General features: G+C 36.3%; 1 protein-coding gene across 3 annotated transcripts in view; it reads left to right on the top strand.

Annotated features, from left to right (window-relative positions):
- The window catches only part of Agbl1 (AGBL carboxypeptidase 1), a 780,759-nt gene that overhangs the window by 543,435 nt on the left and 219,775 nt on the right, over positions 1 to 17,549 (top strand). For all 3 annotated transcript variants that reach the window (XM_074061490.1, XM_074061492.1, XM_074061493.1), the window contains one exon: positions 9,379 to 9,539. In XM_074061490.1, the coding sequence (XP_073917591.1) occupies positions 9,379 to 9,539 (161 nt within the window). The remainder of the gene's footprint in view (positions 1 to 9,378; positions 9,540 to 17,549) is intronic.

The following is a 17,549-nucleotide window of genomic DNA, read 5'->3' on the forward strand; positions in this document are numbered from 1 at the left end:
ATAGACCTGCTTAAGCAGACTCGCCATAACCCTTAAGTCTGAAGAAACCATATTAGCTTTGAAGCACAGTCAAATGAAGAATGCGTGTATTTATGTGTATAATAGGTTTTTCATATCTGTAAAAGAAAGCCCAATAATTTCATGTTTTTTTTGTACTGAGATTTGAACTTGGGGTCTTGCACTCATTAGGCAGGTGCTTTACCACCTGAGCCATGACTCCAGCTCTTTTGCTTTGTTTAATTTTGAGATAGGGTCTTGCATTTTTGCCTGTGCCAGTGTGGACTATGATCCTGCTACTTATGCCTGTTGCTGTAGCTGGTGTTACAGTCACGTGTCACATTTTTTCTGATGAGATGGGTCTCACAAGGTGCAGCTGGTACTGGCAAATACCATTATCTTTCTATCTCTGCTTCTTGAGTAGCTGGGATTACAGGTGTGAGCCACATGTGGGAGCTGCTGCAGCAGCCATAAATTTGATTCATTATTTCAAAATTATCGTGGGGGTATTCTTGCCCTATATTATTCTAATGTGCAATTAATTTGCCAAGTCTGAAAACCCCTATTGGCATTTTGATTTCCCATGCTTTTATAGATGATATAAGGAGAATTGATATTTCATGGTACTAAGCCTCACTTTCCCAGAATTGGGCATCCTTCACTTGTTTAAATTTTCTTTGTTATCTCTTGGTAAAATCCTAGGATATATATATAACAGTTGGATATTTATTACTAATTCAATTCCCAGATATTTTATACTTAGATTGCTATTGCAAATGGAATTTTTATTATACTTAATAATTTATTTTTCTGGTTTATAGGAAGAAAATTGATTTTTGTATATTTAATTTGTAACCTTGTCTGCTTACTCAATTTTTGTCTTCTATCTAATACATTTTGAGTTTTAGTTGATTCCTTTGGTTTGTTTTAGTACATAAAAATGATAATGTGGTTCCTTCCTTTCTAATATGTGTGACTTATTTTTCTTATTGAATTGTCTGGAACTTTTCAAGGAATGATAAATAATAGTGGTGAGAGTAGGCTATAGTTTGGACCAAAGCTGTAATAAGGACCATGTTACAGTCAAGTATGATTTGTTTGAAGTTTTTAAGCCATTGTCTCTCTATGTAGCTCAGGCTGGACTTAGACTCATAAATCTCTTGGTTTGACCTCCCAAATGCTGGGATTACAGGTGTGAAGCACCATGTTTACCTTCAAGTATGATTTTAATTGTTGGTTTTATGTCAGCACTTACTATTATTATTGATAATAGAGAAAACTTTTATAATGTGCCCTGGGTTAAGTACTAATCTAAATATTGACTCCCTGAATTATCTCATCAATTCTACAAATATTGTTACTATTCCCATATTATAGACGAAAAGTCTGAGGCACTGAAAGGTCAGATAAACAATATTTAATTGGGATGTAAGTATACACATATGCTTCTGTCTGTATCTATCTATATCTGTAAATCATCTATCTGTATCACTCTGTCTATCTACCTACCTATATAGCTGTATGTCTATATCTATCTCTAAATCATCTATCTATAAATGTCAGTATATCATTTATTATATCTATCAATCCATCATCTATATTTGTCTCTCATCTATTTATCATCTATATCTATCTATCATTTCCCTATATCTGTCTATATCTATCTATATCTGTAAATCATCTGTCTATATCAGTCTATCTGTCTTTCTATCTACCTAGCTATTATCTGTATGTCTGTATCTCTAAATCATCAATTTATATATGTCAAAGTATCATTTATTATTTCTATCAGTCTATCATCTACCTATATTTGTCTCTCATCTATCATATATCTATATCTATCTATCTATATCTATCTCCAAATCATTTATCTATATAGGTCTATTTATCATTTCTTATATCTATCTATCATCTATCAATATCTGTCTATCTATGTATGTATGTATGTACATATGTATATATCATCTATCTATCTATATCTGTCTATATATCATCTATCTACATAGGTCTATCTATCATTTATCATATCTATCTATCATCTGTCAATATCTGTCTATCCCTATCATTTATCTATCTATATATCTCTGTATATGTACATATGTATCTATCAATCTTTTATCTATCTCTATGTATGTATGTATATATCATCTATCTATCTATCTGTCTATCTATCTATGTATCTATCTGTCTATCTCTGTGTATGTCTCTCAGGTTAGGTTGCTAGTCATTTCTGCATTGTAATTATCAGTTGTTGTTTTAAGCATCATGATAATATTTTAAAAGAAATTAGAAATGTTTTCTTTATCTATGTGTGATGGACATTCAGTGCTTCCACCTCTTGGGTTTGTCTTCCTGGGGATTTCACACATAAAAAAACATTTTAGGGCCACAAATATTTTTTTTCTTAAAATTCTGCACATTGTTTTGCAAATATCAAATGCAATATGAAGAAAATGCACATTTACTCCTCTCTCTATCATCTTTCTCTCTCTTTTTGTTTTCTGGTGGTATCAGATTTGAACTCAGGGTCTTGCATTTGCTAGGCAGGTGCTCTCCTTCTTGAACTATGCCTCCAGCCCTTTCATCCTTTAGTTAATTTCAGATAGAGTCTCATTTTTTGCCCAGGATCAGCCTTGGACTGTGAGTGATCCTCCTGTCTATGCTTCCTGAACAGTTGTGAGTACAGGTATGAGTCAGAATGCCTGGTTTATTTTTTATTTTATTGTTTATTATTATTTATTGTTGTTATTAGGGACTAGGGTTTGAAGTTATGACTTTGCACTTGCAAAGTAGCCTCTCTCCTGCCTAAGCAACACCTCCAGTATATTTTGCTCTGGTTGTTTTGGAGATGGGATCTTGCAAACTATTTCTCTGAGCTGCCCTCAAACTGTCATCCTCCTGATCCTCTGGATTTCAGGCTTCCAAATTGCTAGGATTATAGCTGTGAGCCACCAGGGTCTTGCCTGGCTTATTTGTTGAGATGGGGTCTTGCTAACTTCTTTTGCCTGGGATGGCCTCAAGCTGTCATCCTCCCTAATCTTTGCCTCTTCAGTAGCTGGGATTATAGGTATGTACCACTGCATCTAGCCTCCCCAAACTGTACAAGATGTCTCCTATCTTTAGTATTTAGTAGTGTGAAGAATCTTAGACTACTTAATAGGATTACTTATGGGAATTCTCATACTTTTTCATGCTTTTTGAAATTAATTATAGCTTATATATTTGGTGAGCCTATTTGATCTGTAGACTTAGGTATTTTTCAGAACTCAGTTAAATATTCCTCCTTTCTCACTTTTTCCTCTTCTTTGGCTACTGTTATGACAATCACACTATCTGAGTCCACAGTTCAAAATGAGGGGTGCATCACTGTTCCTTAATCTGTCTCAGCATTATTTATATATATAGCTCATCATTTTTATCTACTTTTCTCTTGAAATATTGGAAATGTTTTTGGAGTTGTGTGTGGATTTCCTGCAGCAAACGTCTGTTAACCGTCTCTGTTTTGGCTTATAATCTAGAAGTTCTTGTCTTTATCTTATTTGTGCAGTCTCTTCTAACTACTTATTGTTCCTTTGCCACACTTTGTGTTGTACTTTAATCAGTGAGATATACACTTTTTTCTTCCCAAGAATATAAATAAGAGCTATCCCAGATACTGTTTCCATTTCTGGCAGCAAATCTATTTCATAAAATATTGGATTGATGTCTTCAGAGTGCCTCCTTTTTAACTGCAGTATTTCTTCATAGGTTAAAATCTTTCCTCTGTATATGTTTACAGAGTGGGGTTCAACGATGCTCAGTTTTGTAAAAAGATGGAGACTTTTCCTGAAGTTTCTGTATGTCTTTGGGGGCTGATACTAATGCCTATCTGCTTATAACCTGAGTCTTGCGACAAAGCCGGGGACCAGACAAGGTTTAAGGATTGATTAGAGACCAGCACACAGAGTCGGGACCTCCAGAAATGGAAACAGCTGTCAACAATTTAATAAAATCAAAATCTGCAAGGGGCAAGTAGGGAGACGACAATCTTTGGCCATGGTTTAGGGAAGAGCAGCAAAGTCTTCATTCATTTTTCCTAAAACATGACCTTTCTTCAATCAGGTTTGGGTTCACAATTCACTCACATGTTCAGTGAAGCTCAAAGGACCCAGCCAAAATTTAATCTATGGTGAACTGTATTGATAGTGTCCTCACATACCTATGAAAGGAAAGCTTATGTTGTATCTGGAGGGAAAAGCATTAAAACCAATCTATAAGACTTTCTTGAAAGCTAAATCATGAATTTATGATTTTAAAATTCAAAATAATTGAGCAAAAAAGCCTACATTATTACTACCTATTAGAAAAATTAAACTAATTTAAAATGACTACATTTGAAGAGATAATTAAGTACAGTAACCTAATTTAACTATGTTTGTAACTGTTTCTGGTACAGTTTGGGAGTTGGATGAGTTAGTGAGCAGATTCAATAGAGTTGGAGAGAGAATTTTTAAAATGGAACACTGAGAAGAAAAAATATTCAGGATTATTGTAGTGAAAGGAAGAAATAGAAAATAGGAAGTGTAAGGTTAAGAGGTATGAAAGACAGAGTGAAAATAGATAACATAAGCTTAATAGTCACTTTTTATTTGCTACTCAGAGAATAAGGGAGGGGCAATATTCATGATGAAAATGGAAGATAATTTTTTGGAATTGTTGAAAGACACCAATGATAGTACCAATAAATTACAAGTATAAGAAATGAGAGTAAAATCTAAATTGTCTTCAGAATAGCAAAGATAAAGTCTGACAAGTGGAAAAAGGAATTTTACAATCCATTTATGGTCATAACGTAGCTTTTAAAACATTTTTCCAGGCAGCTGAAATGTCTTAAAGTTTTTGGTATGTGGGCGTTCTCTTGGTATGATTTTAAAGCCCTCTCTCCTCCAAATGATTGTATCTTACAGGCAAATTATATAAAGTCTAAAATGTTTGGGGTTTTGGGGGCTGGGTGACCATGCTCTTACACTGTTAACTCTTCACCATAAATCATATTAGTACATGATTCATATCTTGCTTTATATTATCATTATATCATAAGCATTTTCCATATTGCTGAATGGTTGTTACAATTATCATTTTAATGGTTTCATTATATTCTATCAAATTTATTCCATTATAATGTCTTTAATCATTCCTCCTTTATAAGGCATTTAGGGTTTTACTTCCCTCAAATTTTGATTATTACATCTAACACTGGCATAACTTACATTTTTATGCATATATCTACACTTTTATTTTCTATCAGTTCATTAGGAATCATTCCCTGAAGTGACATTACCATGTCAAATGTTATTGATCAATTCCTGAAAGGTATGAATCAATTTACACTTCCACTAGACAGTTTCATATCTGCCAGCTCTTGGCATAAAAGGAGGTCAGCACTAAGCAAGATAAACTTGAATGTGTGTTTACTGATTTTCTGGGTGTGAAAGGCATTTTTATTTAAATAATGGACTTGAACATTTCCCCACATTTATCAATTGCTTTTCTTCTTTTGCTCACCAATTAATACTAGTTATTCTCCACAAGCCTATCTTCATTGAACCCTATGTTTCTCTCACCCATAGGTAACAAATATTCTTTTTGGGGGGTGGATTATAAAGAAGATGTTTTTTAAAAACCATGTAGATGATTGTGCCAGTGAACTTTGTTTTACTGCTCCCATGTAAGATCCTATATTTTCTGCCAGCATTGGTATTGAAATACTAATGGGGAAGACACTGTCATCTTAGCTGACACTCATTTCTAACCTCCTCTCTTACCTCTCACTTTTTTTTTATTGGAAGTTTTAGCAAAGATTTATTTTGGTGTAATTGGATAAAGTAGGGAGAAGTAAGAAAGGACACCTCCTTCTGGAAATGTGGGGGTGGGAGACAAACTCCTTACCTGTCACTGAGCAAACTAAAGTGTTCAGTTACCAGATTATCCTAAAGCTGGATGTAGTGCTGTTAGACCCTTCTGGCCAGTAAAATGTAAGCAAAAATATGTTGGTGACTTCTTCCCCCATTTTCTCTTATGTTGTGAATGATACATGCTGGCTGGAGCTCCTGAAACCACTTTTCAATCGTGGTAAGAACACACACACACACACACACACACACACACACACACACACAAATTAAAAAAAAAAACAGGAAAATGGAGGATAGCATGACTTTGATTTCAAATTATTGAAATAATGCATATACTTTCTACTTCCCAAATGTATTATGTGTATGAAGTAAAAACCTATTTAGTTAGATTTCATTATTATCTATGGAAAAATTCCCTAATAAACACACCTTAGCTGAGCAAGAGGAGAGTTAGATCATTATTTTATTCACATTTACTTTTTTACATGTTTCATTCTTTTATTTTCATAAATGAATAAAAAGTATATCCACCTTATTCATCCCCATTGACCTTCCCTATGCCCACACACCTCCCACTAATATGCACCCCCAAGAAGACCTATTTTACCTCCTGCTCTTCATTTTTTTTAAGTGGATATCGATATATACTTCTGGCCTGTGTGTATCATGCTTTAATCAAATTAACCTCCCATTACTTACTCATTCTCTATCGCCATGCACTTTTAAAACAAACACAAACCCAACTTTACTTACAAACTTGTTACCATACCCATGATAACTGACCAAAGTGGAGGTTGAAATTCCTAAACACTACTTAACTGTTTCTCATATCACACCTAGAGATAGGTGTCAGTCTCCTAGATAAAAATAAAATACTGTTTTAAATACTCAGGGTATTGGAAGGCACTTATGAAGTCTCTGCTCAGAGAAGTCAAATTCCACTTGGCAAATGTAGCATGCATCCTAGAAGCAATCCACTCCTGCCTCTAACCCTCCATGTTTACCCAAGTGTAGCCAGTATTTTTCCATATATGCCATGCAACAGGTTTGTGTTCCATGCTAGGGATGTGATATGAAATAAGAAACAGACACTGCTCAGTTCTTGACTTTGAGTATTTTACTTCTGGAGCAAGGATTGAATGTGAGGAAAGTTCATTAATATACACAAATATTTTTGATACTGTGTGAGAGTAAAACAAATAAAGTAGTAAAGAGAAATTAATGGTAGAGGGCAAAATAAAATAATGGACTTGACCCAGATTCCCCAACCAATAAAGCTGTACAATTTCCTTTAGAGGTTTTCTGGACTAGTGTTTTTATGATACCAACCATTGCCTGAAATAAAAGGGCCAGCATTGAGGATATGAAACTATTTTTACATTGTAAAAATGTTATCACTTTTGCTGTTATTGTGTAGAAGTGGACTGGTATGAAGAAATTCCCCTTAACCCATCAATATGGCACATACGATGAGACTGATTTCCCCCAGGACTTGTTATGTACTCTGCTACATGCTGGAGTTTCCAATGTGTGTAAGGGCACTGCCAGCCCCTGAGGGGTGGAGTTTTTTTCACATTCTCCTTGTCCTCTTTCCCTTGGCTGAATGGAAGGGTGTGACCTTCTCTTCCTTCCTCTTCACCAAACCCAACCTTTCTCTGAAGAAAAGGAACAGCCTAAAATAGGATGGGTAAAGAATTAGACCTTAGAGCTTTAGCACATGGGAAGTAACTCTGGTATTTTTCTCTCTTTAAAAAGTAATCTTTGCTATTGACTTAAGAAAAAAATAATTTGTTCAACATCTGCCTTTCCCCTTGTACTGCTGCTGTTTACAGAGGAACTCACTTCCCTTAACTCTGAAGTAATGTCTCCTTTCTTTAGGAAACAGGCGTCAAAACATGCAGCAAATCCAATTTTCAAGCAGCTGAAATAAACTTGAGGGTTTTCCACTTCCTTTAAGCTTTTGCCTAGAAGTTCTTTTGTGAAGCAGAGGACCTCCCAATGTGGATTTTTTTTTTTGAGGTGCTTAAAAGTTCTGACTGCCTCATCCCTGTCCTAGTCTATAATATATCATTATTATCTGGATATGGAATTCCATGGTTTTTATTTTTAATTAGCACAAAATAGCTATCCATACTTATGGCATACTGTGTGATATTTTGATACTTGTCATGTAATGCATAATGGTCAAAGCAGAGTGATTATCAATGTTCATCGTATCAAGCATTTATCATTTCTTTGTGCTGGGAAGTTTAAAATCCTTCTTGTAGTTATTTTGAAATACATAATAAATTCTGCTTAGTTACATTAATAAAATATAATATATTATGAAAAATCCAATATTATTTTTTATTTGAGTGAAATGTGAATGTAATTTTTAAACATAAAGATCTCAGATCCATATGGAATTCTATCACATTAAACATCTTTATGCGGAAGAGAAAAAGACAAATTGAGCTAATATTGATTAATATTTGGGGGACATTGCAGGGACTTTGAAACATTCCTTAGGTATCTATCTAGAAGGGAGAATTGTGATCCTATTTTATAGGTGATTAAGTCAGGTCTCATAAGAGTTCAATAAACCTATGACCACATATTCAGAAAATAGTGGAACCATGATTTAAACTCAATTCTGACTTAATTTCAAAAGCTACACTTTCTACCTCACCATGGAACAGAGTCTCTGCAGAGTATTGCACATGGAGTAGTCAAGCCAGAATTCACTTACAAGGCCTCTGTGACTAGTGGGAGGTCATGGATAAGTCACTTGGTTTTATGCGCCTGAATCTCCTTATGTGTAGATTGAAGAAAAGAACAATCTCTACCTCATAGGACTTTGGTGAGGAACCGCTCTGATTTAGTGCCCGAGAAAGAGCTCAGAATAGCACCTGGCATATGGTACTTACTTAACAAGGTTTTGTTAATTGGTGTGATTATCTCTTCCTTCCTGGATCATACCATAGAATGTATGTCTTGGCCTTGCTTTCATGGCATTATCTCAGTACAGCTGACAAGATAATTTTTTTTTAAATAAATGTGTTCTTTTTCAGTTTCAGAATTTAAAGATGAAGGATCTCTCCCACTTTTCTCTATTGATTGAAAAGTATGGGGAAAATATAGATAATCTCTTAATAAGATTGTTTAGAAACCTTTGTTTCAGCATTGAAACAAAATAAAGGTGAAAGCATTGCAGCTCTGAGTGTCACAGGGAAAGGCGACCAGGGGCTGGTCCTACCTCCATCCCTTGCCTTATCATGCTCTGCAGCTTGCTGTTGCTTTGAGGAAGTTGGGATGTCTGTAGAACACAGGCTGAGAGCCACCAATCCACAAAGCACAAAGTAAAACACATCGGACAGTGACTGACAAATATTATTCACTCACAATTTCTGTGATAGGCATGTGTCTAGGAGTCCTTCTTCCCAACTTCCAACTGTCACCACGTAGTTCCCGTCTGTAGTCACTGTTGACTGCTTTGTTTAACTGGCAGGGTCTACAGTTTGGTACCAGTGAACTGGAAGAGATGGGAGCCATGTTCTGCTTGGGCCTCCTCATCTTGGAACTGAAGTCCATGAACTGCAGTTATCATCTCCTGGCTCGGGCTGCAACTCTGCTGAGTGCTGAGGAAGATCTGGACCACCACCTCCAGCGGTAAGATGCTCATGCAGCGTGAGGGGCTTTCGGACCTTTGTTTTCCCAGTATGGAATATCTTGGAAATGCACGGGAAGTGGATCCAAGGGTTCTTTGACAGAGAGAAAATAAAGACAAGAAGCTAGGTTCTGTTATGCTCTGTGGTAAGCCAGACCCAGGACATCCGTGCTTCCTACTGAAGACTAGAAGGATGCTGCCAGCTTGTACACATTTGTGTAAATATGAAACCCCACATATTCATAAATATGCATTAATAATACATCTTACTTATGACAAAGAAAATACATCTTGATGAAACATATTCACATATATAGATGCTTACATTTTCCAGTTATATTTTATATGCATTATGATGGCATAGTGAGCCATTATTCAGTTAAAAAAAAAGGCAGTCACACTGCCAATATATAGACATCTGGGGCAAGAAACGTTTTAATTGTCCCATTCTCAAATGGTAACATGCCCTCCTGGAAGCTAAGGGAACCATCTGAAGATGATTAACCATTGGCCCAGAGAACCTGACTCCCATGGCAGGGAAGGGTTGGATCTTTGAGAACTAAGAATCATTAATGAGCCAAGTGATGGAAAGCCATTACCCAAATGAGCCCCTTTCCTGTAGACAAATATTTTAGACTTGACCAAAACAAATTCAAGGATGAGAAGGGAGGAAATAATGGCTGTGCAAGAGAAGACAGAATCAGGAGGAGCCAGGAGAGTCAGAGGCCAAGTCATGGCTGCACTTTGAGCAACAGGCAGATGGGGATAAAGCATCTGCTGGGAAATGAGGAAGAATTTTGTCATGCACTCCATGTCCAAGAGCAGAGAGAAAACCACTAATACTGGGGCCGTTTTATTTCCAGCTCATTTTCATTCATTTTTTTCCTGCCACCATTAGGCAGATGTTCTAGGGTGCCTTCTTACCAAATGGCCAGTCAAGCTTAGAAGGATGTAGCAGTGTACATTAATACTGCTTTGAAAGCCTCCTGTTTCTCAGAGACTTAATTACCTAAATGCAGTAATTAACTTGCTCATCACACTAGGTTATAGATCAGAGACTGTAGATTTAAGTAAAACCAGACCCCTTCTCTAGAGATGCTGTCATGATTTCTTTTGTTTTGACATCATAACCACTTCTGTCTGCCCCTACTCTCTTCAACATCCTCAGCAACCTGAAGACTTGGTGTGTTTGGCCTCATCCCGGGGTATTCAGACTCTTCCTCTAACAGCAAATGCTTCCACCTGCTAGGATATATATTTCAGTTTATCTTTTCATCTTTTCCTTTGCCAAGCTATCTTGGGTCAAGCACGTCTGAATTTCCTTTCCCTTTCTTTTCCTTTCCTCTGCTGCTCATTGAGGGAAGATTGAGCAGAACTGGCATTGCTTGCTTTCCCTGAATTGATTGTGCCCGTCTGTTTGATCCAATGCAGTGAGGATTAGTTGCCTGTAAACTGGAACAAGAAGAAATCTATCAAAGAAATGCCTTTTCTAATTCAAGTGTAAAGAATTTGGTGTCAGGATTCAAAAACAATGACTGTTATGTGGGTTATCATAGGAAGATAGTTTACTTACTTCCACCCACCATCCCACACAACTGACTATTAATTTTTCAGATGTGATCAGTGCAGGGATACTGAGGCTTGAGGTCATTCCTCAACTTCTGCCTCCTCTTGGTCTGATTTACAAACTTAAAGGCAGGATACCTGAACACAAGAGGGGTTGATTCATATGACAGTCTGGAGTAGATCTGAACTAAATTTGAAGGCATAGAGTGTGGTGGAGGGCAGCAAGAGAGAGAATGTTGATTTCATCCAGATTTGTACCACAATATATTTTCTCATTGCGAAACACTTTGTTGCCTGCTCAAAGGGCCTGAAGTTTAAATGATTGAGAGGAAATTTACCCTGAAAATATTTTGACCCCAAAATATTCCAGCTAATAAATATATAATAAATATATACTCATTAAAGAATGACAGAGAGGGAGTTAATACAATAAAATCTATTGGTTTGAAACCAGCAACAGGTTGCTTGAGAGCTATTTGATTAGATTCCAAAGAACAGAATTAAATCCAGAAATACAACAAGCAGCAGATAGAATCCTAGGAATTAAATTAGCATCAGGGTTCGTATTATAATACCAAAGTATAAGGAATATTTGTCAACACAAGTCTGTCTCCATATGTTTTAAAGAGATTTTTGTCAACCTCTCCACTTCCTGCTTCTTTGTGGGGTTTAACAAGGGTTTCCACTACTCTTCAGAAAGATTCTTTTTGTTTCACAGAAAGGATTAACAGAGGGAAAGGGACTCTCTTCCGAGAGTCTGCCTCAAAGAAATGCAAGGCTATGGTATTTGAATGTGTAGGCTCACATGCTGTCTATGAGCAGCACTAACCCCTGGGAGTGACCTGCCAGGAAGAAAAGTGTGGCTGTACACAGTGGACATCATGGTTTTTTGACAATAGGTTTCATGCCTCATTGATCATAAGAACAATTAGAGTGTAGTCAACATCCACAGAGCAGCTTACCCGTATTTTAGGCACAGAGAAAAAGCAGAAAACAGTAAATGTTTGCCTTCTGAAATGAAGAACCTGCCCACTTTGCTGTGGGTTTTCTTTCTCGGTCCTCTTCCCTCTTGCTCATTTAAGAAATGTCTGCAGACTCGTTAAGATGTCTTTGGATCTTCTTTCCTTTCCTCTTTCTTTCTCCTTCCTCTCAGTCTTCTCCCTGGAAATAATTGTGTGTACGCAGTGGGAATGCTGAGCTGCTCCTCTGAAAGCAACGTTTATCCTTGTGACAAGTCTTTTGCAAAGTTTTGCTGAGTCAGCCCTCCATTTGTACTCCTCCACTGCCTCTTGCTCTTCATTTGTCCCTCCATTAATAACAAGAAAAAGCTTGGAGTTTCAGTGCTATGCCTCAGCAATAGCTCAATATCTCATGCTTTCTCCCAAATTATAGATTTAAGGCTTTGGCTTGGGCTCCTCTTAGCTCAAACTGATCCTCTTACTATCAGTTTATTTGGTTCTTTTTTAGGTTTCTGGGACAACTCTAAAAAATAGAAGTATTACATAAACTTTAGAAAGACAATTATGTACATAATTATTATATATGCCTTTTTTATTAGCAAGCATTAATAGTACAAGGTGGTTTCCTTGTGATAATTCCATAGACGTGTACAGTGTACGTTGAACAAGTTCACCCCCCTATTGTATTTTTTAATAATTAAAAAGTTTGCTTCATTTTCTTTTGAAAAATATAGTGTTACTCTCTGAATGAGAGAACATATAATTTGAACACACAGACACACACACATATACACCCTACTTCCCAGTAACTGTCCTCCAGATAACTACTGCCAAGATTTATCATGAATTTACTTCACCAAAAAATTAGTATGGTTTGCTTTATTGCAGTGGTCTTGAACTGAACCTACAGCTTCTCTCAGGTGTACTGTATGTTTTTTATTGTTAAATAAATTAAGCAATATTGTCTTAAAAATTTGTTTCACAGTTTTTACTATTGAATCATTTTGTATTTTAAAGTAATCCACCCCTTGCCACTGGTTAGTAATGTCAGTTTATTATGTAGTATACACGTGTATGTATCTGGGTATATTTTTCGTTTTATAGTCTGTTCTTTAGCATAAATTTTAATGTAGTGGCTTGCAATGTAAATATCTTCTTTTTTAAATTAAAATTTTTTTTCATTTATTCATATGTGCATACAATGTTTGGGTCATTTCTCCCCCCAACCCCCTCCTCCTCCCTTTCTCCCCACCCTCTCCAGCTCCCCCCCACTCCCTCGCTTCCAGGCAGAATCTGTTCTGCCCTTATCTCTAATTTTGTTGAAGAGAGAGTATATACAATAATAAGAAAGACAGAGGGTTTTTGCTACTTGAGATAAGAATAGCTATACAGGGAGATTCCTAGCATTGTTTTCCTGTACATATGTGTTACATTCTAAGTTGATTCTTCTTGGTCTGACCTTTTCTCTAGTTCCTGAACCCCTTCTCCTCTTGGCCTCTGTCACTTTAAAGTTTCTGCATTAGTTCCTTTGCACTGAGGACATCTAATATTATCATGTTTTTTGGGTTTCTTACCTATCCTCACACCTCCCTTGTGTGCTCTCACCTTATCATGTGACCAAAGTCCAATCACCTTGCTGTATTTGCCCTTGATCTAAAGTCCACATATGAGGGAAAACATGCGATTATTGGTCTTCTGAGCCTGGCTAACCTCGCTCAGGATGATGTTCTCCAGTTCCATCCATTTACTTGCGAATGATAAGATTTCATTCTTTTTCATGGCTGAGTAGAATCCCATTGTGTATAAATACCACATTTTCTTAATCCATTCGTCAGTAGTGGGGCATCTTGGCTGTTTCCATAACTTGGCTATTGTGAATAGTGCTGCAATAAACATGGGTGTGCAGGTGCCTCTGGAGTAACCTGTGTCAAAATATTTGCCAGCTCCACATCAGACAAACGACTGATAACTAGAATATACAGGGAACTTAATAAACTAAACGCTCCCAAAATTAATGAACCAATAAAGAGATGGGCAAGTGAACTAAACAGAACTTTCTCAAAAGAAGAAATTCAAATGGCCAAAAAAACACGTGAAAAAATGCTCACCATCTCTAGCAATAAAGGAAATGCAAATTAAAACCACACTAAGATTCCACCTCACCCCTGTTAGAATAGCCACCATCAGCAACACCACCAACAACAGGTGTTTGCGAGGATGCGGGGAAAAAGGAACCCTCTTACACTGCTGGTGGGGATGTAAACTAGTGCAACCACTCTGGAAAAAAAATTTGGAGGCTTCTTAAAAATCTAAAGATAGATCTGCAATGTAAATATCTGATGTTGCAAATGCCACCTCATTTGTTTAAGAACGTGTTTTGCTGCATTGCTCCTTTCTTGAAGAATTATAATAAGTTGTTCACTGCCAAAACCTGACTCACTGGTATTTTAACTTGAATTGTATTAAAATGATAGATTTCTTTGGTCCATGTTGCTTTCCAAGTTTGGTATTTTCCCCTACTTATCTAGGTCTTTAACATTCATCACAAAACATTGTAGGGATTTTTTCTCCACCCTATTCATACAGCTCCTTGATAAACCATTATAAGCTGTTAGCTTCCATATTAAAATTTTCTTATTACCCCGAAAAGTGTCTTTTTCAGGAAGTATTTCTAAGTTGCGGTCTACGTTATGTAAAACAATTATGGATTATTTTATATTTATTTGTGACTTCTCTGAACTTCTTAGTTATGTGTAACATTGTTTTCATGGATTCTTCTGTTTTACTTTTTAGATAGTGGAAGAGTATCATTTATAAATTTTGACAATCAGCTTTTCTCACTTCCTCTTCTTACCTTATGATCTTGGCTAGACTTTTAAGAACAATGTTTAAATAAAAGGATTCTATAACCATGCTCACCAGGAAACTGCTGTTAGGTGAGCCATTGCCTCTTTGTACAGTGCAGAACATTTCACCAGCCCTGGGTTGTTATCATCCTTTGCTCCTTCTCTTTCAATTTTTTTTCATCATATTTTTGGCTATTCATCTTTGAATCATGAAAGCTCTATCAAGCCTTGCAATCACTCAATAATCATGGGGTCAAATATTCTTTAAACCCTTTTATAGTCTAGCTGAATATAGATGAGAAGTAACCTGACTTAGGTGGTGCTCTTCAAGGACTCATGGTATTTTGGTTTTCATCTGAGAGAACAGAGTTGGGGTGATTGCATGGGAACCCAAGTTCCATTAGCAGTTAAAGAAAGACAAAATCAATGTTTGGCAATTTTATGCCAAGTCTTCTATAATAAATAAACTAAAGTAATGAAAAACCAGTGTTAGTGTGTCTGTGAGGGAAGAGGTTTAATAACATCATGTAGCTATCTGTAAATTAGTTTACTTCCCTCTGGAGAGTAATTTGGCAATTTGCAAGAAGGACCATAAAAACCTCTCATTTGATACTATGTTCCTAGCTTGGGAAATATCTCTCAAGAAAGTAAACAACCAAAAACAATATTTAATATGTAGATATTTATAGAAATGGTACTAATATCCCCAGGTAATTTTAAATATCCCACATTTCTAGCAGTAGAGAAAGAAAAAAGGAGGGGACAATGTTGATTAATTTTCTAGAATACTATAAAAACATGAAGATAATGAGTTCATCAATGTATAGTCAGATAATAATAATACTAAACATTTATTAGGGTCTTAACCATGAATTAGAGCCTATGCAGTACATTTTATATGTATTATTTCACTTAATCAAATGAATAATCCTTTATGGTAGCTGCTATTATTAGCATTTCCTTTTATGGAGAAGGAAATTACGTTTTAGGGAGGTTTAGAAATTTGGCATATGTCAGAGAGACTGTGCTGGATTTTTAACCCACTTCTCACTCTAAAACTCAAGTTCTTATCCTCTGTTAGCCTGTTAAACTATAAATGAAAACAAAAGGAGGAGGCTAATTCATGGTATATATATCTCATATGACTGTGATCTTAGTAATGTGAAGAAATACTGAGGGAGATGTTTAAATGCATAATTTAAACTCATTTAGTCTTTCTGAGTTCTCTGTATAATTCTAAAAGCATGCGCTGAGTACTTATATATCATAGTGTGTTTATTAATTTGAAAATTGGAATGGCTTGGGTTTGTTTTGGCCCATAAATATCCCTTTTGACATGCTTTTCTTTTAGAGGTACTGAGGTCAGAACTCAGGGTCTCACTTGCTAGGAAGGCATTGTAGGTAGTATTTGAACCATCCTGTCAGCCCTCATAAATTGTTTTAATATCATTCAAAATGGATCAGTGTTTAACATCACAGGTTGACAGCATCACTACTTATGGAGATAAGACTTTAAAAAAGACAGAGTTGAAGTGGAATGGTATACCCCTATGATCCCAGATATGTGGGAGGAATAGGTAAGAGGATCAGGGTATGAGGCCAGCCTCAAGAAAACAATTGAAATTCTATCCAAAATATTACTAAAAAGCAATATAAGGGCTGGGGATGAGGCTCAAGTGGTAGAACACCTGCCTAGCAAGTATAAGACCTTGAATCCAAACTCCAGATCTGTCAAGAAGGGGGACCTGGAGGACAGACGAGGGGAGGGGAGAGTATAGACTGAAAAGAGTGAAAGTGCATTTTCTTCACATTGTATTTGCTGTTTGCAAAATGATTCTGCCTAACAACAGTCATGGAAGCGAACCTAAAAGAATTCTATTTTACAAGTGACTCCACAGAGCGCAGGGAATCTAAGTGATTCCCTAGGTGCACTTAAGAGACTTACTCATTGCCAGTGAGCACTGCAATCTCATCCTCCCCTGCCTCAGGCTCAGCCAAACGAGCAGCTGGTTTCCTGCCTATGAAACTATAAAGACCTGAAAATAGAATAAACGATCTGCCCTTGGAAGAGGGTTTCAATCAAGAAACTCGCTCTTCTCTCTCTATACCAACTGCAACCCTCATCTTTTGTGGCTGATAATTCTATATAAAGCGGAAGGTGAATGAAATCTTTGATTTTTTTTCCAAACAGGAGAGATTCATTTTATTTAAGAAAGCTTCAAATAGCCTAGTATGGGTGGCCTGGGTTAAGTCAATTGCTTCATTAATTTTGATAGCATTATTCTCATCAAATAATGGTTTTTTTCTTATTAAGTACCACATGACCCCTGTAACCCTTGCCAAAGAATTAGCTCTATAGAATTATGCTCAAAGTTATTCCACCCACAAGAGTTAATTTATCAGATATGGTATAGAGGGAAAAAAAACAAAGGTTATAACAGCAAAAGCAAAAGAAGAGAGGAAGAAAGGAAGGAAGAAAGGGGAGAGGGAGGAAAAAGGAAGGAAGGGAAGCTACTTTCTACACAGAAGAAATTAGTCATACTATCAGCACTAGGAGCTTCCTATGGTGATAAAAAAAGAAATATAGAAAGTTTGCAATTTTGATTTATATGATTCTGAACTTAGATGGTTTTGTTGTAGA

The sequence above is a fragment of the Castor canadensis genome, chromosome 19, assembly GCF_047511655.1.
Source record: "Castor canadensis chromosome 19, mCasCan1.hap1v2, whole genome shotgun sequence".
Taxonomy (NCBI): Eukaryota; Metazoa; Chordata; class Mammalia; order Rodentia; family Castoridae; genus Castor; species Castor canadensis.